Raw genomic sequence first — 27,888 nt, forward strand, 5'->3', positions numbered from 1 at the left:
TTACAGTAGAATACTAGCCTAGGTGAGTAAAAAAGAAAAGGCATTGTGATACTAACCTCATCTGCAATGTCCACAGAAGCACCACACTGTAGCAATAAAATGGTACCTTCTATGTGGCCACTGCAAGCTGTGGGATCAGAAAAAGTCAACAGAAAAGAGCAAAGTTTAGAATTACAGACTGATGCAAGAGCGACTTTGTCGACAGGATTCCATGAGGGCTGAGAATCACACTCCTTTAATGGTGCTACAGTGTTTGGAAGATCTAAATTTCTAAAGAAACTATACTAAACAATGAACAAAGCATATTTTCACAAACACACACACACACAAGACCACATAGAAGGGCACTGCCAGGCAAGGATTTTGGCTTTCCCATAAGGTATAGGCTACTATATGATCCTGAGAGGATTTCTTACCAAAATGTATTTATTTATCAGGTGATCAGAGTATCCTCTCAGATCACCTTCTATATCTGTATTAATTCTTTGTTTAATCTTTATTCTTTATTTCTTTCTCCTCAAATGTTGTGCAGGGGTTAACTCGAAAAGTCCTTCGACTTTTGATTTCAAACTTATACCATATGTATATTGTATCATGCCCTAAGGACGACAGATATAGCGTATCATTGTGATCAGTCTCCCATGACGTCAGTATAATGTCATTTCTTCAAATCTCGTTCTCATTCATATCTCATTAATGGAATGGAATTTCTTGATGAAATTTATATCTCATATAGCTCAAGTCAAGCTCTATCTATTCATATTCTCAAAATTCATCTCTAAGTTTAAAACGTACATGTACGCGGATGTTGAAATTTTAACATGTTCCAATTGAGTTAAAAATTGTTTTGCACACGTTTCAGGTCATTTGGAGTATTTGGTAAAAAAAACAGACTGACGCAGACGCGGGCACGCAGCTCATATGCAATAGAAATAACCCCCCATTTTCTTTACATATTCGGAAAGCTGGTGAGTTGTAGATATCATTTCATGGGTGGCCAAGGCTGGAAAAATGATTAAAAGGTATCAAATTCCTCTATGAAATATAAAAACTAAATTTTCAAAACGACTGATCCAAATTTCAAGTTCACTCGAGTGTATCTCACTTATCCTTGGCCGATTTTCACCAAAATTTCAGTTGTAGCTTTTTGAATGCTCTTTTAGGCAGGTGACCTCAAATTTCAGATTGGATTACATCATCACCCCCCCCCCCCCAAAAAAAAAAAAAAATCAATTGAAAGTAACCTTGTCAAATTTGACCAGTTTATGTGTTATCTCTATGGGAGTGCATTTTTTCTGGAAATTAAGATTGACATAACTGTCTTCATCGCGCACTAGCTCACTTATCCTCCAGTGAGTTTCTCTCAGATATTCCTATGTTGTAGCTGAGACTTTGGGCTATCATAAGTGTGCCCTCCATTTTTCCATTAGATGTCAGGATTACATCGAAAAACTTGTTTGAAATTGACACTTGGCTTTGATGTAGAATGATATTGCTTAATACACAGTGCCTATGGGGGACGAAATAGCTCAGTGGATAGCGCGTCGGACTCGGAATCTTAGGGTCGGGTGTCCGATGCTCACGCTTGCCATTTTTTTCTTTTGTTTTGTTTTTTAACCCTTATATTTTTGCTATTTCTTTAGTAGGTCTTATTCTCCCTTCCTAATTTTATCTTTTTCTGATCCTTTTCTTCTGCTTTTTCAAGTTTCTATACAATATGTGAACTTATTTCTTTATGCCACTTTCTGTGCAATAGCTCAACAACATCAGGCCCTTTCACTCCCATATTTTGCACATGTTTGGTCCATGTCATGAACATCATTTCATTAAATAACAACTACTTCATCAGACACCATTTTGGGTAGGAAAATTAGGGTAAAAGGTAAAAAATGTTTCATCCTGTATATTGTCTCTAGACAATCCCTCGATTGATCGCCTTTCATCAAAAGACTTCGGAGGCTTGTGGCCAACAGATTATAGTTTCCATAAAAGATTGCCCCTGTGCATTAGTAAATTTTGGACAATGTGTAGTTGAAATTTGCGACACCATCACCGTAGTGTGTTGGCCAGTAGTAATAGGTGCTATTTCTTATTTGAGTTTATAACGAGGGAACGTAAATTGATGATCGTACAGTGCATGAAGTTCAAACCGCGCACGCGAACCCAGATTGAGGGGGAAGCGACATTCACGGGCCGTTGTTATTCACCATGAATCAGAAAGCGGATTCCTACACCTCGTACATGGCAATTTTATGATTAAGTAAAGCGGGACCGTAAGTCAAACCCCCTTAGCAACCATTGGTTCGGGCTCGATTTTGGAAAACCTGTTCATCTGTGGGGGTATTCGCTCGCCAAAGAAAACTGTCCTAAACGGGTTAATAATTATTCGATCACTGACATCAGACGCTAAACCTATTGACCTAATCAACACTTTCGACATCAGTCGCTATTTAGTAATTTTATCAACCTTCGACATTGGACACTATACCTATTGATCTAATCAACTTTTACTTTTACAGCAGAAAAATTTATTTTGTGCACATCATGAACGGAACTTGCATAGCAGACAGAACAAGGAAAAGTAGAAATTACGCAGTGCGTAATATATGTCCCCGCCGGAAGTAGCATTTTGTAGCAAAATGTGCAATATAGGTAAAAAATCAAGGTCAAAGGTGATGCGCTCCGTCGGAATGAGTCAAAAGTCGCAAAAAATGAAATCGTAGTTATGCCTATATGTGAATTCTACAGACTCTAAGCTTTACACTGATAATAATGTAATACAACTCATTTCGACATTCCTATAGATCACAAACACGAATATTAACTACGCTTATGATGTCAGTCCATTTTCTAAATAACGGAGAAAATCGCTCTCAAAGTTCAGGCTATGTTCAAGCTCACAACCTGTTTCTTTCACGGGGCGAAACAATACAACAGTCCTGCTCAGCGACGGCGTTTACGCTCCATCACACGCATTACCGTATAAGGCGATAGCTTGGGTGTGTAAGATGATTAACCAATCGCAGGACAGGTCTATCATTAACGATTCTGACCAATACGGCAGCCCGAATGTAAACTTCGGCGCGTTTGTGTCCGTGTCGCTGCAGCCACATGAATGAGTCGGTACGCGTTGTGTGTCGTCTGCGTTGTAGTTTGCATCAAGTTTTTAACTCACAAACAATAGGAAACAGTAGAAGGAAAAAAAGGCACTCAATGCGTATTACGAGAAGCGTCTTTTAGCGAGGGCGTTGATCGCTTCCATTCTCCTCCTATGTTGTTGTCAATGGAAACTAAAGAGGATGCGTTTAGCAAGTACCAATACCTAAATAGAACACAACCTATTGTAGGCGGGGGTTCAAAAGACAGCATCGGTAGAAAAAGTCATTGAAGTTAATTAACGATAATCGTCTTTTGAGATCGTGTTCATTGCGTGTACTAAAAACCCTCAAATTACACACATGGTCGTAATGTTGCAGAGCATCAAAGACTGCTTTTGCGTCTGTTCTGCTACAGCTGTATACAGCCGTAACATTCTGAATTCCCGCCATATTAGGCACATTTCCTTTATAGGCGTAGCGTGCACAGTAATTATCGCTTATCACGCTTGCCAATGCTGCACATTATATACGTATCAGAAGCAAAGGTTGATGTAGGCTTGACAGCTTCACGTTGGGTTTATAATGATTGTATCATAAATATACTAATTATTCACAGTCACTTTTGTAATACCAGAAAGAACCATTAACTTGTAGCTTAAGCTTAATGTTTTTTTTTTCTTTTTTTTACATCACATTATTGCAGTCACAATCCTCCTGCATTTGAGAAGTGGAGTATAATATACTGACAAATATTCGGAATTAATACTTAGGCCTTCCTCACTTCGTTTTGTATTCACAAACCTTATTAGAAAAAATGATTGCTTGATTACTTTCGGGTAAAGGAACCACCGGAAAAGGAACCGCATTTAATTTTCATGTTAACGAACCTAAGCTAATAGCGAACCATATTTCATTGTGTGATTAACGAACCTTCAGAATAATCAATTGTATTAACCCCTCCCCAAGAAAAAAGAAGCATTTCATTGTCATGCGTTGTCAATAGTGATAAAAGACCCGTTTTTATTTCGTAGTGTGTCTCAGTACTCCTGTGCTTATTTTTATTAAAGGATATGCCTCTCTTTATGATTGCGATTGATGTTCAACTATTTCTTTCCCGCAAGTTTGAAAAGGAAGAAGCTAAAATTCAGGCAAGGAGACGAGTTTTCTTCCATGAGATACAATCATTAAGACATACATTTATTCCCAAAAGTTGGGTGATTTCTTATGTGCTAAAGAATTGTGTCCATTACATGAATCAGGCACTATACAAAACGGTTGAAATCTGCTGAAAGTCGAACTTCGTTTTTTTTTTTTTGGTTTATTTCATTTCCATTTCAAGCGGGGATAGACTAGATATTAGTTTGTTTATACTGGCAGGAGACATTAGTTTTCCAGTACATACTCCGCATTTAAACAGTCGCCACATTTTCGTGGTCAGAATCAGATAATGGACACATGATAATCCCAATGAAAATACAAAACAACGAACACGCCATATGTACAAACATTATGAACTTCAATGAATTAAACTTACCTGTGATATTCTGCATATAAACAAGCACGCCGATTAAATAATTAATAGAATTAATAGAACACACAGCGATATCATGCATGGCAGATCAAATCAAGTTCAATAGGTGAGAAAGCTAAATGAAGTTAAAAAGTTGACTTCTTTTCATTTCTCTTTCAATTCATGAAAACAGAATTACATTGTATATCTAATGAAGAGGATTGTCTCTGTTGCGAACGATCGCCAAATATAGCACTGTTAGTCTTCTGCGCAAATCCCTAAATACTTCAACTTTTGCTGATAATGTAATAACCCTGGTTATAACTTTATAAAGGACTCGCAAATTCAAAGTTTCAAACCGTATACTAAAACATTATATTGTACACGGTGTATTTCAAAAAACATTTTGAATGCGTTGTGTATCTGCCTTTTATTTTCCGTACGTAAAGCGCACAGAAACGTAACCAAACGTTACCAAATACAGTGAAATGCATTGTACGGCGTGGTACTATCATTAGAAGTATATCCCATTCCTTTTTACTTTTATTTACTTAAAGCAGTCGTCAAACCATGTGTCATTTTCGTAGCGACATCACTTAGGAAGTAGAATGTATGAAGATAATCGTTACTCATTTATTTTGCGCTACTATTATAGCATTTACATTTTCCAAATTTTATTGACAGTATTATGTTACTGTATGGTTACGATTACGAATGTTGGTTATAAATTCAAAAGACTGGTTTATTAATCAAACTATAAAGGTAATAGCTGTTTTGAAAGTAGTTCGATACAAGTTCAAAACGCAATTGAAGTCATCGTCATAGGGGGAACTGATAGCTCTAGAAAACTTGTTAAGGCCAGTAAAGATTGCCGTATGCAATCTTTGTAGAAAGTTTTGACTTAGGCCATCTTTTGAGTATTTTGAGAAATCATATAAAGAATTATTTGTTTTGATTATGTCAAGAATTAGTTTGAACTATGAGAATAAAAAGGCACGGACACCCCAACAATGTCGTAGTTCGATTAGACATGATGGGTAAAGTGAATTCATGACTTGACTATAATCCTTACTGAATTGATGATCACTTCTGTAAACCATCAGTTAAGTCTTGTAAATGATACCTCTGTAATCGTAGTCAAAATTCTTTTGAGCGATGAGACGAAAACCAACAAACAAAATGCCATGTATCATCGCTCGAGATTCCAACATTTGGCGTCACCCGACCAACAATAAGTGACGAATCAAATGGAACATTATGTTGTGGGATAGCAGACTGTGTTACGATTTTTAAATGTTGCGAGTAATTGTTTTTAAAAAAAAAGAGAAAATGAGGCGAAGTTCAAGAAATTAGAAAAAACACATAAATGCAGGCGATCATGTTTGATTATCAAAGTAAGAGATTACAATCGGCCATGCGGATGTATATGATTGCCTTTATTTACATGTCTGATTTCTGTAAACTATGTTATATTTAAATTTAAGTTCCCTTCCCTCCTTGATAAAAGTTGTGTTGGGTTTTCGCTATAGGCATTTATTATGAAACGCTGTAAAAACGACAACAAATGCCTACTATACATCAAGAGATGGTATACATGAAACACAAAAATTCTGTACGTTTTGATATAATGCAACTGCTTGTTTGTTTGTTTGTTTGTTTGGAATTACCATGGCCTTTGTCGGGGGAAAGATGAAGAAAGATAGTAGAGTGTATCACTCTCAACTCCGGATGATTGCGATAAGTGTGTATCCCCGCCCTTACTATAAAGGTAAAACGATTTAAGCTTGGTATGCTATTTAAGCTTGGTATGCTATTATAAAAGCCTGGTGTCACGCAGAAGAACTGATTCCGCGATCACTTTTAACCTTTCATAAAAATCACGTTTTAAGATAGTAACGATAGCTTGTAGGAGATAAAGTAAGTTAGCGTCCCTGACTGTGGTTCTCAACACAAAAGGGGACTGAAAAATTCTTTTACAAATTAGCAGACATAATGCCGATCCTCCAACAATGTTGCTCCATTACGTCACTGATTCTGCTGTCAATGGCGAAGAAAGAATACTGGTTGCGTGATTATCCACCCCTTGATAGCAGGAAGTTTACCTTTCATTGTTTAAGGCTTCGTTGATGCGGGGTTTACTCGGATACAAGGCGTGAACAGTGTCGTCCGAGTTCTTTCATTCGGAATTCCTCAGAATACGCAATTCAATGGGCAATTAGCGCTGCTACATCGCAAAGCTGTTAGCCAAATTCTTTGCAGACTTGACCTATCACATGTCAGCTACACGCAATACACAACAAACAGCTATCATTACAAACATTTTGATTAAAAAACAAAACAAAATGAAGAAGTTCACTTTTGAGTAGCGACACAGCTTTCTGTCACTTTTTCAAATAGGTCCTACTTCTAAAAAATACACAGATGACAAGAGTCAGAATATCCTCCAAAGGGAACACAAGCTATTTGGGCATTAATAATGTTTGTCTTCCGATTTCTCTCCATACCGTCACGGCCCAAACCATCATAAGAAATAAGGCAATAAGTTTTATTATTAAAAACCAGGGAAATAATAGTACGCATTACATACATTAAATTGGCGAATTATCACACGAATTGTCGAGTTTATGAAAACGAGAATAATTGACAACTTAGGCCCTACTTTATCTCCAAAGATGAACTTTAAACAGCAAGTCACATACCAGGGAACGAAAGTTATGATTATTTGAATGAATTCATTAATGAGGCCAATAACCGTTGTAAAAGTACACACACGCATACAGAGGTTTAAAGTTCGATATGTTATCATGTATTAGCTCATTGATAAAGTATCATAAATTTTGCGTGATCGTTCGTTGGAATTATTTTTTTCAGCGCGATTTGTGCGTCACATCAATCACCACTTCATGAAATGTGGTGCATGTATCAAACGAAACTCGCTGGTCATGCAATCGATAGCCTTGGTCAGCTCACTATTATTGCGTAATTCTAAAGCCCTCGCCGATAGGCCGCCGACGCCGCGCGCACCATGCTTTGTTTTGTCTTCAATGGGGTCAAGAGCAATGCTTCATTAGCATACGCCCTAGCAACGGAGGCGGAGTCTCGATCGGGCAAGAACAATAGGTGCGAAACGCAACGCAAAGGCGAGCGTTCGAAAAAAAATGTAACCGAAAAAAATTGTCTCAGAAAAACTGTGATTTGGGACACTTGTACTCATTTTTACACGCTGAAATTTTCTGTACAAATAGATAAAACATCAAGGAATCAAAATCTGTCGTAAAAAAATTTTGACCCGAGCAGTGCTTCCCCTTCATTTTCGGCTCATTACGGGAAAACTCCCCGTGCGACTTATGACTCATTTTGTCGGAGCGCCACACAAAGGTCAAAGAAGTCAAAGGTCAAAATTCTGTGTAAAATTTTTGAAGCCCTCACCTAGTGCCATCACATAAAGCAAACGGAATCGAAATCGGGTTAGAAATGGCGAAGGAGTAGCATTTTGTAGCAAAATGTACAATATAGGTAAAAAATCAAGGTTAAAGGTCAAAGAAGGCAGCGGTCAAAATTCTGTGTAGAAATTTTGAAGCCCTCACCTAGTGCCATCACATAAAGCAAACAGAATCAAAATCGGGTTAGAAATGGCGAAGGAGTAGCATTTTGTAGCAAAATGTACAATATAGGTCAAAAATCAAGGTCAAAGGTCAAAGAAGGCAGCGGTCAAAATTCTGTGTAGAAGTTTTGAAGCCCTCACCTAGTGCCATCACTTAAAGCAAACAGAATCGAAATCGGGTTAGAAATGGCGAAGGAGTAGCATTTTGTAGCAAAATGTACAATATAGGTCAAAAATCAAGGTCAAAGGTCAAAGAAGTCAAAGGTCAAAATTCTGTGTAGAAGTTTTGAAGCCCTCACCTAGTGCCATCACATAAAGCAAACGGAATCGAAATCGGGTTAGAAATGGTGAAGGAGTAGCATTTTGTAGCAAAATGTACAATATAGGTCAAAAATCAAGGTCAAAGGTCAAAGAAGTCAAAGGTCAAAATTCTGTGTAGAAGTTTTGAAGCCCTCACCTAGTGCCATCACATAAAGCAAACGGAATCGAAATCGGGTTAGAAATGGCGAAGGAGTAGCATTTTGTAGCAAAATGTACAATATAGGTCAAAGGTCAAGGTCAAAGGTCACAACTGAAATTCTTTATAGAAGTTTCAAAGCTCCCATGTAGTGCTATCATATAAAGCAAACAGAATCAAAATTGGCTCATAAATGACAGAGAAGTAGCAAATTTAACATTTTGATCACACACGGACGCACACACGGACGGACGCACGGACGGACGGACGCACGGACGCACAGACACACACACGTACGGAGCCCGTTTCATAGTCCCCTGCTCGAACTCGTTCGGCGGGGACAAAAAGTCTATACAGATTAGAAAGTACACAGCAATAGACCAGTTCGTAATTCCACTTTGCGCATGAGCAGAAAAAGGTCATTTGTACCAACAGGCATTTCAGTTTGTAAATTCACTGAGATAAGCATCTGTGATGCGATGATTATTTGATCCTTATCTAAATGGTGCTTGCCAGCACATCACCTGACAGCAAGAATGGTATTTCGCAATATAAAAGGAAATACTGTACGAGCTGAAATTTTCGCGGTGGTTTTATTTTCACGAATTTCGCGAGTCGCCTTTGAAACGCGAAAATAACAACACTCGAAAATAACAACGCGCAAATACTTACGTTCAGTTAAACTGTCGCAACCGCAAAATTAACAACACGCGAAAATGTCCTCCAAGTAGCAATTCGCGAAAATATCTGTACGCGAAAATTTTAGCTCATACAGTAGGCTGTTATTGCATTCAATACAAAACAATGAAATGGATGCCCGCTAAATTGTCAACTGATGGAGTATTCTGATCACCTGCTCTAAACGCGAGATAATTCTTTGTTTGAACATGAATTCCATAAATATTGTTACGTCAGGCAAGCTTAGGCATTATGCCGCTTTGAAAACGAGTGAAGTGCCTAACTAACTGAGAAAAAAGAAAGGTCATTTGTACCAATGTGTACATGAGCTAATTACGAACTGGCTTATTGAACAATTCACTCTGGTAAAGGACTAAAGGTATCCCTGACTAGACTAATGCTGGTCTTCTATTTTTCTTTCAGTCTCTGTAGACAGACTTACCAGAGCAATGGAGAGCTGTCTTGCCGCTGAAGTCCTGAGCATTGATGGGAACGCCAGCCTTGATCAACCTGTGCATTGAGTTTAGGTGGCCACCTCTTGATGCAGAGTGGAGAGCTGTGCAACCTGTATTCAATCATACATAGACTGTGAAGGTGGCTTACAACAACTTAATTACATTCTAGAGGAAAACTTCAGGACACCAATGGGTTATGCTCTCACCCGAGTACTACAAGCTCATCATCCATTTATTCATGCAGACTACTACTTTAAAGGACAAGTTCACCTTCATAAACGTAATGATTGAGAGAATGCAGCAATATTAGTAGAACACATCAGTGAAAGTTTGAGAAAAATTAGACAATCGATGCAAAAGTTACGAATTTTTAAAATTTTTGTGTTGGAACTACTGGATGAGGAGACTACTACAGCTTGTGATGTCATATGCATACAACAGTATAAAGAAAATGTAAAGAAAATTCAACATATTTTCACTTTTTTCGCATAATAAAAAAGCACTTGACTTGCCTCTTTCTAAAGGCAGGGGGAATAATATTACCCATAACATATGTCAGTAATGAGTCAAGGGAATGTGTACTTTTTTCAAAAGATGAAATTTTGCAAAATTCTCTTTATATTTTCCTTATATTGTTGTACTCATATGACATCATATGCTGCAATAGTCTTCTCATCCAGCGGTGACTGCACAAAAACTTCAAAAATTCATAATTTTTGAACGGATTGTCTGATTTTCCTCAAACTTTCAATGATGTGTTCTACTTATATTGCTACATTCTCTGAATCCTTATGTTTATGAAGGTGAACTTGTCCTTTAACTATTTTAAGAAAGTCTGCTAGGTCACAGACAAGAAGCGGTAAATCTGCATTCATTCAGAAACCTCTATGCAATTTCTTGAAAGATATCATTCACTATGTTCATCATTTCTAAAAACTTCTGCACTTCTGCACTATTCGGAGATGGGAATATTTCTGCATCCAAACTGTGATAGAAACCAAAATTTGAAGGCTGAAATGAATTTCCTAATGCTTTTGGTAACTTTTCTGCGTTGTCATGAGGACATCGTCACAACATCCTCGGTTTTACAAAAATAATCTGCACTATAGATATTGTTTCATTTGTTTGCAAAGTATACCGGTACATGTACAGTCACAACATTACTGTACTTGAGCATGCGCACCCAAAAGTTGTTCAGTCATGCTATCATGACACATTAAATGCACATTTATATTTTAAAATGCTCAAAATGACTTGCTGACCAATTTTCTATATATTTCAGAGCACTTCTACAATTTCTGTGCATGCACTTCAGACTGAGCATTATTGTTTTTTGTTATTGGTGGGGGTTTTTTTGCGTGCAGCATGTAAGCAACCTGGAAATGCACTTTTTTTGTTGTTGCTGATTTGGATTTGTGATACAACCAGTAGCAATATTCATTGAGTTTCAGTCAACCTTGACCAACAAAAAGCAATGCGCAAGTGTCAGTTTAAAATCTGCATGAGCATCTATGTGCAAATACGTGTATCAGTTAAAAACATACCCTTTATTTATTCTGCCAAGGCTCCTGTGACTGGATGGTGACATTTTTATTGCATATATATTCAAAATCGTTTGAATTGTAAATAGCATTCATGTATCATTATTTCCAGTATCATTTTGTTGGTGTGTATCTCTGTCACTTTGGTTCGATATTCTCCCAAAGTCGAGTATGTTTCATTTTTGACAGTTATTTTCAATTATCTTCAATGTAAAGTTTACATTTAGAAGGGAAGAAACTGATTTTTGTACATCAAATCAAATGCTGCATTTAGAATTAGTGATGAATCACATTTGTGTAGATACTTCATCTAAATGTTCAGTGAATATAAATTTTAAAGCCTGTAAATGAAACTACATGTACATGTTATCCAGGTGCTATATCAGCCAATATACTGTACGTGATATAAAAGTGACATATTCGATTTACTTTCAAATATTTGTACTCTAAGATAACCATCAACTTTGAACTGGACTACCCTAACAAGGCGGTTGAAGTCTAGATTTGATGCTAGTGTAACATTTGGGAGAAAAGCATCACCACAGAAAAACAGCACACCCAGGAGTTGATCTCACCATATGGTGAGAATGACGATAGTACCTGTAAGTATTATTCATACCCTTTTCAGTAACTCATGCATTTTTTGCCTGCTCCTGGCCTGTGCTAAAATAGCCCTCGCTAAGCAGAAAAATTGCATTCAATAACTATAGCAGAGCCACACTACTTTCATGATGCCTCATGCACGAACTCAGCCTTGTAAGGAAGCAAATTCCAGAGCCCTGAAATGAAGAATCAGGTACTGCAGTGGTGACTTGCATTCAGCGCCAATGAGTCTACATAAAATTAGTTGCAATTATGAACATTTCCATAAACCTCTTCGTTGAAAACAATAATTCCTCCATTTATCTTGTTTGATTCATGTCATTGACTACATTCCCTGTTTTCTTTGTGTTATTTGTAATCAGTGATATATTTGTACATGAATATAACAGCCAAGCTTTAGATATTTCAATCATCTGATTCTACTTCCCCACTTCTCTAATTGCAACAATTTGACTGGTATACACTCATAATGAGGTAATATGATTGCAATATTGGTATGTTTTATTGTATATTTCACTATAAGGTACTATATTTGTGCAAACATTGGCAAGCACATCATCCTGTTCCCCTTTTACAGGACACACGAAATAGACAAGGTGTTGAGCAGTGTTGTTTTTGTGCATTACTTCACATTGTCTCATAGCTTTCAGCCTGTTTGTTTGATTGCTTGTTATTATTTTTTTTCATTTCAGGAGACATCTGTGGTCTGCTAATCCTTGTGGACATCCTCTAACCACTAGGCAAGGTGAAAGGATCAAGCACACTGGATGTTGCCAAACATTTTCTCCAGATGGTCCCCGTAAGTAATTATATTAAATACTTGATTTTACAAAAGAATATCTGTCCTTGCAGTTTTAAAGCAAGAATTTATTGGTTCAACATACAGTCTGACAAATAGAAAATGCTACCAATGTATTTTTGCAGAGTTTGAGAATAAAAATCACATACTAGAATTTAAGAAAATGAAAGGTCAGAAAAGCAATTCTTTTCAATGTGCTAGCATCCAAAACACATTTGGTGCACCATGCAACGGCATTGCCTCATTGCCGCCTGATATACTTTGATTTATGTGATTAAAGCTATGAATAGGTTCCATAAGGAGGTATTCATTTTCAAACTTGTTCATCCAAAATTACTAGTTACAGAAAGAACAATCAAAACAAAATAAAATTTATTCTTACGATCATGGACAATGAAAAAACAAACTAGGTTCAACAGGCTAACTAGCAAACTTAGCATGTCCTTTTAATGTGATGCAGGAAGTTTATTAAGGTGCATGTATTCGGAAAGATGAATGCTTTGTCAAATGAGGATATATAATATATGCCATCTTTCCAGTAACTCTCTTATTGATTCTATAAACTAGAAATGTCGCTATGGCGACTGATGCCTATGCCATAATGCATGATTCTCCCAATAGGTGTATGGTACAATGTCTTCACAATGTGTTATGACAGTTTCACAAAACTGACAAAATATTGAAATGACAGGTTTATCAGAAATATCTTGAATGTTCACTTTCCTTGAACTAGGTTTGCTACAATTGTCTAAGAGTACAGGTACCTGTATTTGGGGAATTGAGAACTTTTACTTGACTTCTGACCTACCCTTTTATAAGTTTATGTAATTAAGTAATTAAGTAATTAAGTAATTAAGTAATTTTCAAGGTATGAAGAAAGAGTGTAATTACAGTATAATATATATATATATATATTTGCATTTAAACCTGACCTTTGACCCTTAACCTTTGACCTTCTGGCTGGAAATTTCTCAGAGAATCTCCATTAGGGAATACATGTATATATCAAGTTTTAGTTTTAAAAATAATAATGTAAGCATTGCATATTTGAGATATTTCTGCAAAAGTCAAATTAAGACTTGGTCTATTTTTAAATGACTACACCAAAATTACTGTTTTAAAGCACAAGTTTAGTATAGTTTTGGTATGACTGAAAAAAAGTTTTCATCAATCATCTGTTGAAAACTACAGTATTATTACAGACACCTGACCAGGAAAAAAAAAAATCATGCACACATAAAGTTACTGTAAATGGCAAATTTATCATCTTAAATGAACAACCACTAGACGGAGCTATGTACACAATGCTGTGGTAAAAATCCCTGGGGACCCTGAGATTTTACATTTTTGCTAATATTTCTAAAACTTTATGGATTTTGAGAAAATAATTCACAGGGCTGTTAGAGCTCATAAAGCTCTATAATTAAACCAGTTATGGAGTTAATTGATTTTTTTTAATGGATTACCACAACTATACTTTGGCTTTAACTCATAATATACAAAAACAATAGGAACAAAGATAGATGAAATGAGACTGGTGATGTCTTATTATAAATAAAGTTATAAATCAATATATAATATAAACATCCGGCATTTATTTTATCATCGGACGGAGTTGAATATTATTGTTATTCATTTCCGAACGTCAAAGCAAAAATACATTTATTTTAGCGTCTTGCCGGAGCTGAATGTTATTAACCCAGTCCAAAATAAAAAGAGACTTTCCGAAACAGTCTACAAAAAAGCACTCGATTTTGGGAAAAATTTGTTAAAAATTGATCCATCAATGTGCAAAAAATGGTATTTTCTACTGAAAACGCTGCTCCCAGGTTCGCCAAAAAGCACACCTTGGCTGCCCTGCCAGGTTCGCCAAAAAGCGAACCTGGCTGCCAGGTTTGCCAAAAAGCGAACCTGGCTGCCAGGTTTGCCAAAAAGCGAACCTGACTGCCGGGTTTGCCAAAAAGCAAACCTGGCTGCCAGGTTCGTCAAAAAGCGAACCTGGCAGCCAGGTTCGCCACAAAGCAAACCTGGCCGCCAGGTTCGCCACAAAGCAAACCTGGCCGCCAGGTTCGCCAAAAAGCGAACTTGGCAGCCAGGTTCGCCAAAAAGCGAACCTGTCCGCCAGGTTCGCCAAAAAGCGAACCTGGCAGCCAGGTTCGCAAAAAAGCGAACCTGTCCGCCAGGTTCGCCAAAAAGCGAACCTGTCCGCCAGGTTCGCCAAAAAGCGAACCTGTCCGCCAGGTTCGCCAAAAAGCGAACCTGGCCGCCAGGTTCGCCAAAGCCGGGTTCGCCAAAAAGCGAACCTGGCCGCCAGGTTCGCCAAAAAGCGAACCTGGCAGCCAGGTTCGCCAAAAAGCGAACCTGGCAGCCAGGTTCGCCAAAAAGCGAACCTGTCCGCCAGGTTCGCCAAAAAGCGAACTTGGCAGCCGGGTTCGCCATAAAGCGAACCTTGCCGCCAGGTTCGCAAAAAAGCGAACCTGGCCGCCAGGTTCGCCAAAAAGCGAACCTGGCCGCCAGGTTCGCCAAAAAGCGAACCTGGCAGCCAGGTTCGCAAAAAAGCGAACCTGTCCGCCAGGTTCGCCAAAAAGCGAACCTGACAGCCAGGTTCGCAAAAAAGCGAACCTGTCCGCCAGGTTCGCCAAAAAGCGAACCTGTCCGCCAGGTTCGCCAAAAAGCGAACCTGTCCGCCAGGTTCGCCAAAAAGCGAACCTGGCCGCCAGGTTCGCCAAAGCCGGGTTCACCAAAAGCGAACCTGGCAGCCAGGTTCGCCAAAAAGCGAACCTGGTTGCCAGGTTTGCCAAAAAGCGAACCTGGCATACATCACAAAATCCTTTTCAAGCAAGAGAAAATGTTAGGTGCATTTTGATCTCCAAAAGGCTATTCTAATGGTTTTCATCAGATTTTCCTTCAGTAAATGTGAAATTATCACTCTTGGTTTTGTGTATGAAGAGTTTAGATAAGTGAACAAACATTTGTCAGTGACAATCAATTTTACCTGTGTAATTACTCTGTACTAATCGTTAATTTCAGCCCATTGGGCCATGTATGTCCGTAACAAAAAAAAAAAAACATGTTTTTTTTAAAGTTTTACAAATCACGCACTCGGTAAAGAAGAACACACTAATTAAATGCAAAGCAAGGTCATAACCCTCTTCCGAAACACTCATAAAGAAACTTCTGCTCTGTAATAATTAAGTAACTTGTTTAAAAGTGTACATCTGTAACAGACACATATAGTGTGACTGTATGTGAGCTTTACAATTTCATGAGGATTGATTTGTTGATTTTATTTTCTGATGTTTATTTGTGATTTAATTGAAAGGTAGCATGGAACATCTTGATAACTACGATTAAGTTGAAATACTTGTTGATCAAACTAATTAACAGTGTTTGTTTGTTTGTTTTGTTTGTTTGTTTGTTGTTGTTTTGTAAATTGCATTGCACACATATTCAAAATTTCCGAGAAAGACCCAAAGTATATGGAAATGCTAAATTGCATAGATCTCTCATCTTTTGTGTATCAGGAGACAGAGAGTAAAACAAAGAGCATTGTTACTGTCTCAGATGAGCATACAACACAAGCAAACATCTATACATGTAGATCTATATAATTATGGAGCATATCTTGATTAGGATTAAACAAAAAATACCTTTAACTACCCACAATCCATGTGGTTTCAAATGTACACATACCCAGTTCAAGCCAAGTCTTCCTTGATACAAAAGTAGAAGGAAACTATCAATGCAGATAATGATAAAGTGGCTTTTTGTCATGGTAAGGGTGTACAACGAAAGTGTGTTCTCAGTGGACGGACAAGATAGTGAGTACTGTAAAAAAAAAAAAGAAAAAAGAAAAAGAAAAAAAAAGGAGCAGTTTGGAGATACATGACATTCATGTGTAAAATGGGCGGGCAGCTACATCAACCCCACAAACAAGCTATGAGGTAGAAATACTAAGAATCCCACAAAAGATGTGATTACTAAAGGAAATGATATCAACTGAGAGAGAAGTTGGATTCAAAGGTACCCCTATTTGCAAATAGCTGTACCTGTACCAAATGCTCACACAGTCATTAGGCCTACTAGTATATAAGGAGCATAATGTGAGTATCAAAAGTACCATTGAATGCTTTAGAATACAGGAAAGTCCAATTAGACAGGTTTAAGATCTCTGATTCCATGGTCAGTCTAGATGAGAAACCTGAAGATGACACGTCAGTGAATGATAAACTTGATGTAAATGTTGGGGATTTAGTGTTTTAGATGAATATCACATGGAAACATTTCCGGATGAGGTTCTTTAAATAGGGGCACTAAGGGCAGGAATCTCAGGATCAATGTCAAGTATCCTGCAAGTGGTCACCAAATCACCAGATCAAATATTTTCCTTAAAAAAAAAAAAAAAAACACACAAAAAAAAACACAAAAAAAAACCCCACAAAAAACACTGCCAGAAAAATCACACTACAAACAGTTGATGGCAATCGTGGTCAGTTTACACGTAGCTGGAGTCTGGGACTCGCATTCAAACTCTTTGCTCTGTAAATTATGTCCTTCATCCATTAAAGTCTCAATCATTCCATGTTACACTATTTTTAAAACCCCCCAAAAAGTGAAATTACTACTTCAATTTTAACCATACAAACCAGTATAATTTTGTTTTTAACATGCTGAGAAATAAAAGATTTTTGGAGTACTCACAATTCATAGAGCAAGGGACACCATGATGTGTTTTCAAAATCCACATTTTCAAAATCCACATTAAGATTATTATTCTGGTGATCATGATAGTTTACTGTCAATTTGTTTTTATGTACAAATGTATCTATTCTTTTTTATTTCAAAACTTTGATCAGGTATAGACTCTACAATTCAGATATGTTTGAAAGGATTTTGTGTGAAATGCTTGCAAAATATAGTAGGCCTACACCATCAATTTTTCATGTGTGGCGCAAACCATTTCTGCACAGCTTTGTGTGTACTGCATACATGAGCAATGGATCCCTAAATAGTTTTATGGTGGCATTAATTAAATCTGATTCCAATATCAAATTAATTTCTTTTCTACAAATTAATATTCTAGACAATAATGTGTTTGTCAAAATGAAATAGGCTACAACATGACCAACTGACAAGCTAATTTACCATGAAAGGATATTTCTTTGAATAATGTAATCATCCTGTTGCTCAGTGAAGCATGAACTGTATGCAAGGTGATGATTTGGGGAAGGTTTTTGCAGATTTCAGTAAAAAAATGCAATTGTCATCTCAAATTATTAAGATTAAGACCCTACAGCATGAGAAGTCACTGAATTCTGGTATAGGGATCTTAAAATAAATCCATCAAAATAAGATCCCTAAAATAAATCCATCAAAATAATAAAATTAATAACTTTTTCAAAACGTACGTCTGTAACGGAAATTTTGTACGTCCGTAAAATACTGTACATCCGTAACACAAAAAGGGTGCAATTAATTGCTAATTTTAAAAAAAAAATAATTCTTCATTTCTGCACTTTTGGGTTGTTTAACATCTAATTGAATGAAAAGAATGAATTTGCTGGAAAGTACCCCAAAATTCACAGAGTTTTCCACTTTACATTCCAATGTCAGAAATTTCAACTCATGCGAGTACGTCTGTAACAGCCCTATTTTCATCATATCAAGGTCAAAGTAATGATCATATTGAATATGATTTTGTGATCACTTTACCTTCGAGATGGATGTTAGAAATTAAAAGTATCAAATCTTGTGAATGAAATCAAGTCTAGTTGTTAGAGCTTTTTAAAGTGTATGAAATGTACGTTTGTAATTATGGAATTGCCCGTAAAAGACAGTGAAAACAAGAGAGAAAGAGATAGATGGCGTTTCTCAGCTCAAACACAAACTTTGATGCACTACAGATTGAAAAGTAGTGACATTACTTCAAAATTTTTTTAATGTATCAACAGAAAATATACTTCTGCTGATATTTTGAAGCCTGATACGCAATTTTACCGCTGTGGTGTGTCTCCTTAAAATGAAGAAAATGAAAGGAAGGTAGGATTCCCTCCATAGGCTCACGTGTTATGAAGCTTGCGGTTTCATTACTAAAATGACCGCCGTTGGGCTCAATGTGAGGCCCCATGGCGCACTACATCCATTTTTGTGCGAAATCGCGAGAGTATACACCCTCTTAGCCTAGCTATGTATAGTATTTGCTATGAGTTAATAAACGCAACTTTTCTGAAGACGTTTATCACAGGGCTTTGGAAACGACTTTTGATAGTGGGTATGCATGGAAAGACTTTTTGTAATTCGCGGAAAGATGATAAACGCAGCCTTTAGGCCTATGCTTCTCCTATATTTTCTATATCACACCTGAGAACTGGATTGTATTCGGCTATTGATAGATAGCCCTGCTTGTGGTGTGTGTGTGAGTGTGTGAACATATACATACATGTAATTATCCATACATGGCCTTGCATATGCAAAGTTTGTATGTACTAGGCTTTGCATTATGCTTAACAAGTTTGAATATTTTGCACATGAAGTGGAACATTATCATTTAATGCAATTAACGTGTAATGGTAAAGCAAGAACTGTAACTATTTTATACCGGTACACAATCAATGCAATATTTTGCAACAACATTCCCGCATGCATATTGATCAGAAGAAAGCTATATAAAGTTATAGGGCCAGTACCAGGTATCGCAGGTATTGCACAAACATTTAATACGTACAGTCCAAATAACGTCACTGACAAACACAAGTAAGTCAAATGCTCACAACTCAAAAAAGGATATAGTTCTGGACACTCAATCGAAATGTTTATGCACAGCTCCTAATCATTGCATGATCACCATCCAGTGCACCACTGGCCTCATCCTGTGAAGTGAACAGTTTACAAGAGAATATTGGATAGACTTACAGTTGTACAAACTACTATGAAATCCGTTTAACAATATTTGTGAGTCAGGACACCGCTCTCTTATCACAGTCGTCATCTTATGGCGAGTGCTCTTCTTCAAATGGCCATGTTCACGATGATCAACATACAATTGTATACATGCTGGTTTCAGAGGATTTATATTGTGGGGATAGAAAGTGTGGAACGATGTCTGGCCTATGTCCATCAGTGCAGGGGTCAGAAAAGGTCAAGACCTAGCCAACTGCCAAATCCACAGAGGGTTCAGTGAGTGGAATGTGATAATTCAGACACACTAGCACAGTGCCTGCACTACATTGTAGCTGTACAGTTCTCATTGCAGTGTGTCTGCAAACCAAGGCCATAGACAATGTTTTGGTGGGACAAAGCCACTTGTATGAAATATATTAAACTAACAATCCCACCTCATCCCTGCTCATGGATATACAGTTCTGTATCATACACTTGAACATTAAAGGGGATGGCTAGTAACTGTTCAGTGGGAATCAGTGGGAATGCTGGGGGATGATCAAGGATTGCAACAATCACCCCTCAGCATTCCCACTGATTCCCACTGATCAGTTTGGTAAGAGTAGCCATCCCCTGTAAGTATGCATTTCAGTTAATTGAAACAGGTTTGTTTAGTATTTGTTAGTTCATGTGTTTGCTTGTTTTGGTGATCATGGCGATCATGGAAATTTATTCACGTCATGAAACACAACTGAAACGTGTTTATTTTTTGTGGGCTTGTTTTTGGAGATGGCCTGTGTTCATGGATATTTGACAGAACTATATAATCATACCCAATCTAAGGATAACTGTGAAGATAAAGGCAATTTTGATTTAGAGATAAACATGGTTTTGCTATTGTCCTGTCGCAAATATAACTTTAATTCCCAGTAATTGGTCCCTTTTAAACCTGGTTAAACCCACTTGTGATGTTACTCTATTCCAAATATCAGGATACTCTTTTGCATTTATGCATATGTCAGTGTGCTTTCACTGAACAGGCAGGTCGTGGGCGCAGTGCGGCTTGCTGTGGCGAAATTAGTAGTCCCAGAATACTGTATGGTGTCTTCAAGGAGACAAATTGAAAACAGCATCCATATCCATTATCGGCCTGCAATAAACATATGCCTTGTATCAAAACATTGTTTGGGCAATATGCTTTTGGTGAAAAAAGATTTAAATATTTCAAAAAATAATGGTTTGGGTAACTAACAGGAGAATAAATTGGAACTATGAGAATGGTGCAAATTGTACACTACTAGGGTACAAAATGAGTGCTGAATTCACAAATATTATGAAGGCATTAGCATATAAAATGGGGATCCCAATTGTTTAAACAATGCAGCAAAGATGTGTCGTGTCCAAGATCCAATTCGTATTGGAATTCACGAATGACTAATAACTGTTCTGGAGGTACATTTAATGTTTTTACCCTCAGGCTGACCTAAAAATCATGATTCAAAGTGGACGGAGGGGCTAATATTCATGATAGACATTGCTTCTGAAAGCTTTGTTTACAAGAGGAGATTCCTACAGTACGTGTTGGCCTATACTTATTCGTAATCTGTATTTTCTGACATCAGTCTTAACTTTTTTGTGTGTGCGTGTGTTTCTTTTACTTTCACCATTCTGCTTTCCTAAGTTGTGTGTTTGTACTCCTTATAGCGTCTCCTTTTGTTGCAACTTCAATTTTTCTTAATACTGAAATTTAATAGCATTGACTTGATTCTTTGTTATTATTTGATAGTTAACAAGAATTTGAACATCTACAGTGTAAAAAAAATCATAGTAAATGAAAAGCTGTTCTTGGTTTTTATTTTCAGGCGATGAGCTTCTAATCTGTGTGGATGTAGCTCTTTCTTTTTCTTTCCTTGCTGTCTATCTTAGCTTATCCATCATTTTCTTTGTCCATTCCTATCTCATCTTAGGTTGATTCTGATTTCAGTTCGATGAAGCAATTTGGAGACTGAAGTTGTTGGTTTTTTTTTGTACAAAATAGTCATCAATGGTACCATTTAGTGGAATTGTTCAAAAAAACAGATAAACACACCAATTTTCTATCTTACTGACAAGAGTTCATTTTTTTTTTCATATCTTCGAGGTAAGGCAATGTCTGCACGGAGTAATACACCTTGAGCTATACCTTGTTAATCTTTATCCTTTTCCCTATGATATGTCATTCTGTCTCATTATGTTTTATATTATCTTGTCATATTTTCCCACTGTTCCTCCCCTTATGTTATTTACAGTATTGTTTTATTTCATCTCATCTTCCATCTTTCCTCCCCTTTTATCCTCTGTCAATCATCATTTTCCCTTTTTATGATTCCATCATCTTCTCTTCTTATGCTTTGTTAAGTGTTATTTCTCTCTGTATATCAATTTGAATGGTTTTCATTCCGTGATACGGACTCTTTTCGATGAGTCCCCTTGAATACACGCGTATAAAGCTTTTATGGGCTAATTTTGCCCCAGCTAGCCACACCGCACCTGTGATCTGATTGTTTATCAAAAGCCTGTTTGGAATACGAGAAGTACAGAGGTTACACTCTAGAAAGATATGTTCATACAGGGTGGGTCGTGGCTCAAAAAAAAAAAAAAAAGGCCTAACCAGTTTCCCATGGTCAGTTTCTGCAATATTTGTTATCAGTAATTTAGATGCGCCATTTTCTAAGAAAAACGATACCAAGAATGATCGTCAATTTTGGTCGAGTAGTTTTTGTTTTATGCTACAAATCATACTGTGGAAGGAAGCCCCACCGCCATGCTTATCTACCGATGAACGCCACGGTGGGGCTGAATTCACGAGTAGGTTTAGGCCTATAAAGCAGGCGAGTCGCCGTAGTACAGACACGCAGTGGTGGTGGGGCTATCGTGAAATAGGCCCCACCGCAGTGCGTGGGCACCGTACCCGTGTGTTTATAGCAAGCAAGGGTAGGTCCTAGGGTTTAGGGTTAGGTAGGGTTGTATTTATGGTTAAATTGGCCGTAAAATTAGTCGAGGGACATATTAGGAAGTCATTTTCGCTGCATTCACGAGTATTGACTATGGAAGGCAGCCCCACCGCCATGCTTACCTACCGAAACGCCACACGATGGGGCTGAATTCACGAGTATTGAAACAGGCGAGTCGCCGTAGTATTAGTGGTGGGGCCTATTTCACGAGTTTGCCGAAAATAATGAATATCCAAGCGTACCACAGTTCTAATCTGTATTACTGGCAGTATTAAATCCGATACAATTCATTAAATATTCTTTTGTCTAAAGGCTTAGCCAATGACAATAATGCAGCGCCTGCTATGCGCTCGCTAGCTCGCTCCCCAGCCAGCGCTAGCCGCCGGCCGGCTGTCGCTGCGCTGCGCTAGCATAGCCTTGCAAGCTCGCTGGCTATCAACCAGACAATCAATATCGACGACTCCGTTCTTAGATGTCATCACAATTTAGAAGTGATAGTGCCAAAGTATAGAAAGTTTTCCAAAACCGAGGAAATTGCATCCATTATGTTAACAAATGTAGAACAAAATTCAGAACAGTAAAAAACCCCGCACGACCATAGAATTACTTAGAATTTAACATTTAATATTATTACATCATTAAGAAAAGAATGTCTAAACCATTTTATTAGGTCTTTAATGTCAGGCCTTGTTTGATATTTTGTATCAAATTATAATGCATGTAGTGTTTTGTTCTTGTTTGTATGTCATGTGTTTTCTTCGATAAAAACATTGAAAAAATAAAGAAAAAAAGTTTTACTCATCAGACTGCAATCACATACCCTTTCTTGGGTGGCCGGAAGCAGCATACTTTGCATTCGATGACCTGACCTTACCCAGAGACTCCAACCCCAAGCACCTTCTGATCTGGAGATTCTCCCGCCTGAAACCCCTAACAGACGGGAGACTCCAAGTTAATGTGTGCGAAGTTCCTAGGGTTTTAGATGTTCTCTGGTGCTATCTAAGGCTTATTTTTTCAACATACGATAGCAATAAGTAAGAAATCCTTTCCACCGGGAGACACAGAGCCAGGGCGGGAGAAATCAAATCTCAATCGGGAGAACGGGAGATTTTGCGAAAATGGGCTTTCAGCGGGAGATCTCCAGTTGAAAACGGGAGGGTATGGAGTCTCTGCTTACCCAACCCTTTGTATATTAGGCCATGTTATTCACGAAAAGTAGGTAACGCGACCACCTGACACGAATATGATCACCTAATGAAACAATGTAAAGCCTTATAATTGAGGTTTGTTGAAGTCAAGGGTAAATCAAGAAAATATTGATTTCAATTTTAGGGCATAACAATATCACAATGCCAAAACAGTTTAGAACTCTGCTATTAAAGGAAAAAGGGGTAACTGAAAAAATTTTAGCAACTAAAGTATGGAACCTGTTAACAATATTCTTAATCGGGGGTCCTTAAAGTCAAAACTTGTTATCCGTGACATTAACTACCACATTTCTGTGACAAATTTGTTCTGCGCCAATCCAATCATGTAAGGATTTCATTACAACAGCTATAATTGCAATTTGGCACTCATAACAAGTTTCATGAAAAGAGCCCTGGACACTATACTTTCTCAATGCAGGAAGTTGTATGTTCACAATGAGTGCAGAGATGCCAAGTTCAAAAAACTTTTATGAGTGAGATTTTTATGACTCGGCGTCTTGGCGCTCATGCGCATGCGAACGAGGAGGGTGTCCCACTCCCACTGTAGGGAGCTTTTTTAAATTGTTAGCTCTTAATGATGCGATCTGGTGCATACTTTAGTGACTATTTTTTACTAATTTTGAAAGGCAAAAGGGAAATATACCTTCAATTGCAACTATCACTTTAATCCTTTGAGTTTTGCTCCTTATTTTTGGCCCAAATTGCAGACTTCACCAGATGCGTGAGAAAAATGGGTGCCATGCGTGAAATCGTGAGACAGACCCTAAATGCTCGAGTCTCACGCAGAATGCGTGAGACTTGGTAGCTCTGTGAGTGTCCAGTGTATGCTGTATTGTGGGGAAAGTATTTAACTTTTGCCCCTGTACAGTTCAGGGGTCAAAAAGAATGTCACCTTGATAAGACTTGGCCAAAACATTCACCAGACTCATGGTCAGGGGAGAGTAAAGTAACATTAGCCCACTGTATCTGCACTTTGCTGTGTGCACCATACACTCTGTGTGCCACCAAGTTTGGTTGTCTTAAAGGGACCCTTAACTTTTGCAAATACATTCATTCTGGCATAGGCCTGTACAAACATTATTGTTCTGTCACCACAGCCAGATTAGTGAGATCCCTAGGGCTTACAATTAATCAATTACATGGCAGTATAGCTAAATTGGATGAAAAGGATGAGGACCTCATATCAAGGTGACTTAAAAAAAAACAGCTTTCTATAAAATAATACCAGACGTTCTAGACATAAAAAAAGAAAAAAAAAAATCATGGGTACATCCCATCATCTTTGCACTTTTCGTTTGAATAATTCTTAACACAAACGCAAAACACACACACACACACAAAAAAAACTTTAAAGAAATTGAAAACACTTGGATCGATGTATAGGACTGCCTCTCCACCTGAAAACTTCATAAATAACTTTTTTTTAAAAAGGTGCTCATTTGCATAAATTGAGATTCTATTCCCCTCGGGATGGATGCTACCTGCCAAGTTTGGTGAACTACGTTGTATCAGTCATGGGGTTTTCAAGAAGAAAATGAAAGTACAAAATTAACGCATGACGCACATCACACACCGGACAAAGAGCACACGCAATAACTCAATTGAGCCTTCAGCTCAGGTGAGCTATAAAAAGGATGTCAAAAAGTACAGATTATGAATATCAAGTATGGGTTTCCTCCTGTTATCAATGTCTGCAGATGCAATGTAGCCCCTCTGTTCACTTTGAGTAATGATTTTCATATCTGTCAATGTGAAGGTAATTGATCTCCATAGCAAATGTATGAGTCTGTATGTTGCTTGAACAAGGATCCCAATTTCATTTGTGATCTTATAGTCGATCCTCATCAAATGCAAATGAATTTTCATTCATTAATTGAGTACTTATCTTAATGCACTAGTATACTTTTGCACCATTCCTTTTGAATTTCTGATTTCTCCTGTTTACGTAATACCCCGCTCATTATTCTTTGAACGGATGAATTAAATCATCTACTACCAAAAACATAGGCCTTCAGGGTACTGCCAAGGCAGTGTTATTGCTGTGTAGGCCTACATGCCATAAGATCGTTGCACTACCATTAATCATGGATATGTGGATGCTGTTTCAATGTGCTTTCTTGAAGACACCATACAGCTTTTTTGTATGCTCCAAGCAAGCTGCATCACTGATCTTATAAGAGATCAGTTGCCGCACCATGAATGACACGTCCACCCACGGCCCAACTGTTAAGCTTAAGTTATATATACGCCTGAGCAAAAGAGTATCCTGATATTTGTATGTCTATATACGTAAGAAGTGGGTTTTTAGAGGCAGCTTCTAGGACAATAAAGAAACCATGCAGCTCACTATAATTCTTATTAAGCTTCTAGCATTCACATGTAAATTATCAAAATCATCTAAATTGCCTTAACTTCACAATCAACATAAAACTGGGTATGTTACTGTGGAGTTCTGTCAAATTTCCATGATCGCCATGATCGCCAAAACAAGCAAACACATGAACAAACAAATACTAAACAAACCTGTTTCAATTAACTGAAATGCATACTAAAAGGGATAGCCTGTATTACCAAACTGATCAGTGGGAATGCTGAGGGGTGATTGTTGCAATCCTTGTGGGATTCTTTTATGAGTATATTATACATGTATATCTATTGTTGAATGAAAATTATTTGCCTCAGAATGATCTCATATTCAAGTAATGTGCAGTATATGCCCCGTCACTGTCAGGCATGCTAACCTGGAAACATTGAACTGCACATTACTTGAATAATAATTATATGAGACCATTAATTCTCAAGCAAATAATTTTCACACAACAATAGATACCGGTATATAAAGTACTCTATCCCACAAGGATTGGAACAATCATCCCCCAGCATTCCCACTGAACAGTTGCTACAAATTGTAGCACTCATTTTGGTCCTTTCTCACTCTAAAACTTTATTTCATTTGCATGCATTTCTATTGATATCACTCATTTTGACTCCTAAATTATAGCATTGGCCTATGGGAGTCTCACTCTCAACTATAGTTGCCAATTATGGCAGCCCTGTACTAGCCATCCCCTTTTATAATGTTCATGTGTATGATATATTCACATGCAAGCAGGGATGAGGTGGGATTGTTAGTTTAATACATCTCATACAAGTGGCTTCCCACCAAAACATTATCAATAACCTTGGTTTGCACACACGCTACCATAAGAATTGTATAGCTATGTGTAGTGCAGGCACTGTGCTAGTGTGTCTGAATTATCACATTCCACTCACTGAACCCTCTGCGGATTTGGCAGTTGGCTAGGTCTTGACCTTTTCTGACCCCTGCACTGATGGACATAGGCCAGACATCGTTCCACACTTTCCATCCCCACAATATAAATCCTCTGAAACCAGCATGTATATGTTGCTCATCGTGAACATGGCCATTTGAAGAAGAGGACTCGCCATAAGATGACGACTGTGATAAGAGAGCGGTGTCCTGACTCACAAATTTGTTAAACGGATTTCATAGTACGTACACCATGTAGTTTGTACAACTGTAAGTCTATCCCATATTCTCTTGTAAACTGTTTACTTCACAGGATGAGGCCAGTGGTGCACTGGATGGTGATCATGCAATGATTAGGAGCTGTGAATAAACATTTCGATTGAGTGTCCAGAACTACTGTATATCCTTTTATGAGTTGTGAGCATTTGACTTACTTATGTTTGTCAATTTGACATTTGGACTTCATCAAATGTTGGTGCGATACCTGGTACTGGCCCTATAACTTTATATAGCTTTCTTCTGATCAATATGCATGCGGGAATGTTGTTGCAAAATATTACATTGATTGTGTACCGGTAGTTACAGTTCTTGCTTTACCATTACACGTAAATTGCATTTAATGATAATGTTCCACTTCATGTGTGTGCTGTGTAGTGTGCAAAATATTCAAACTTGTTACGCAGAATGCAAAGCCTAGCACATACAAACTTTGCATACATGTGCAGGTCAGGGCTGCCAACTCTCATGCATTGAGGTCCTTTCTCACTCGATCTAAAACTTATTTCATTTCCA

General features: G+C 37.7%; 1 protein-coding gene across 1 annotated transcript in view; it reads right to left on the reverse strand.

Moving 5' to 3' along the window:
- LOC140230890 (uncharacterized) overlaps positions 1-27,888 on the reverse strand; it is a 297,769-nt gene that overhangs the window by 231,975 nt on the left and 37,906 nt on the right. Inside the window, exons 4-5 of the mRNA XM_072311033.1 lie at positions 9,790-9,912; positions 57-127 (exon numbers count right to left, since the gene is read on the reverse strand). Coding sequence (XP_072167134.1) covers positions 57-127; positions 9,790-9,912 — 194 coding nt within the window. The remainder of the gene's footprint in view (positions 1-56; positions 128-9,789; positions 9,913-27,888) is intronic.

The sequence above is a fragment of the Diadema setosum genome, chromosome 7, assembly GCF_964275005.1.
Source record: "Diadema setosum chromosome 7, eeDiaSeto1, whole genome shotgun sequence".
NCBI lineage: Eukaryota > Metazoa > Echinodermata > Echinoidea > Diadematoida > Diadematidae > Diadema > Diadema setosum.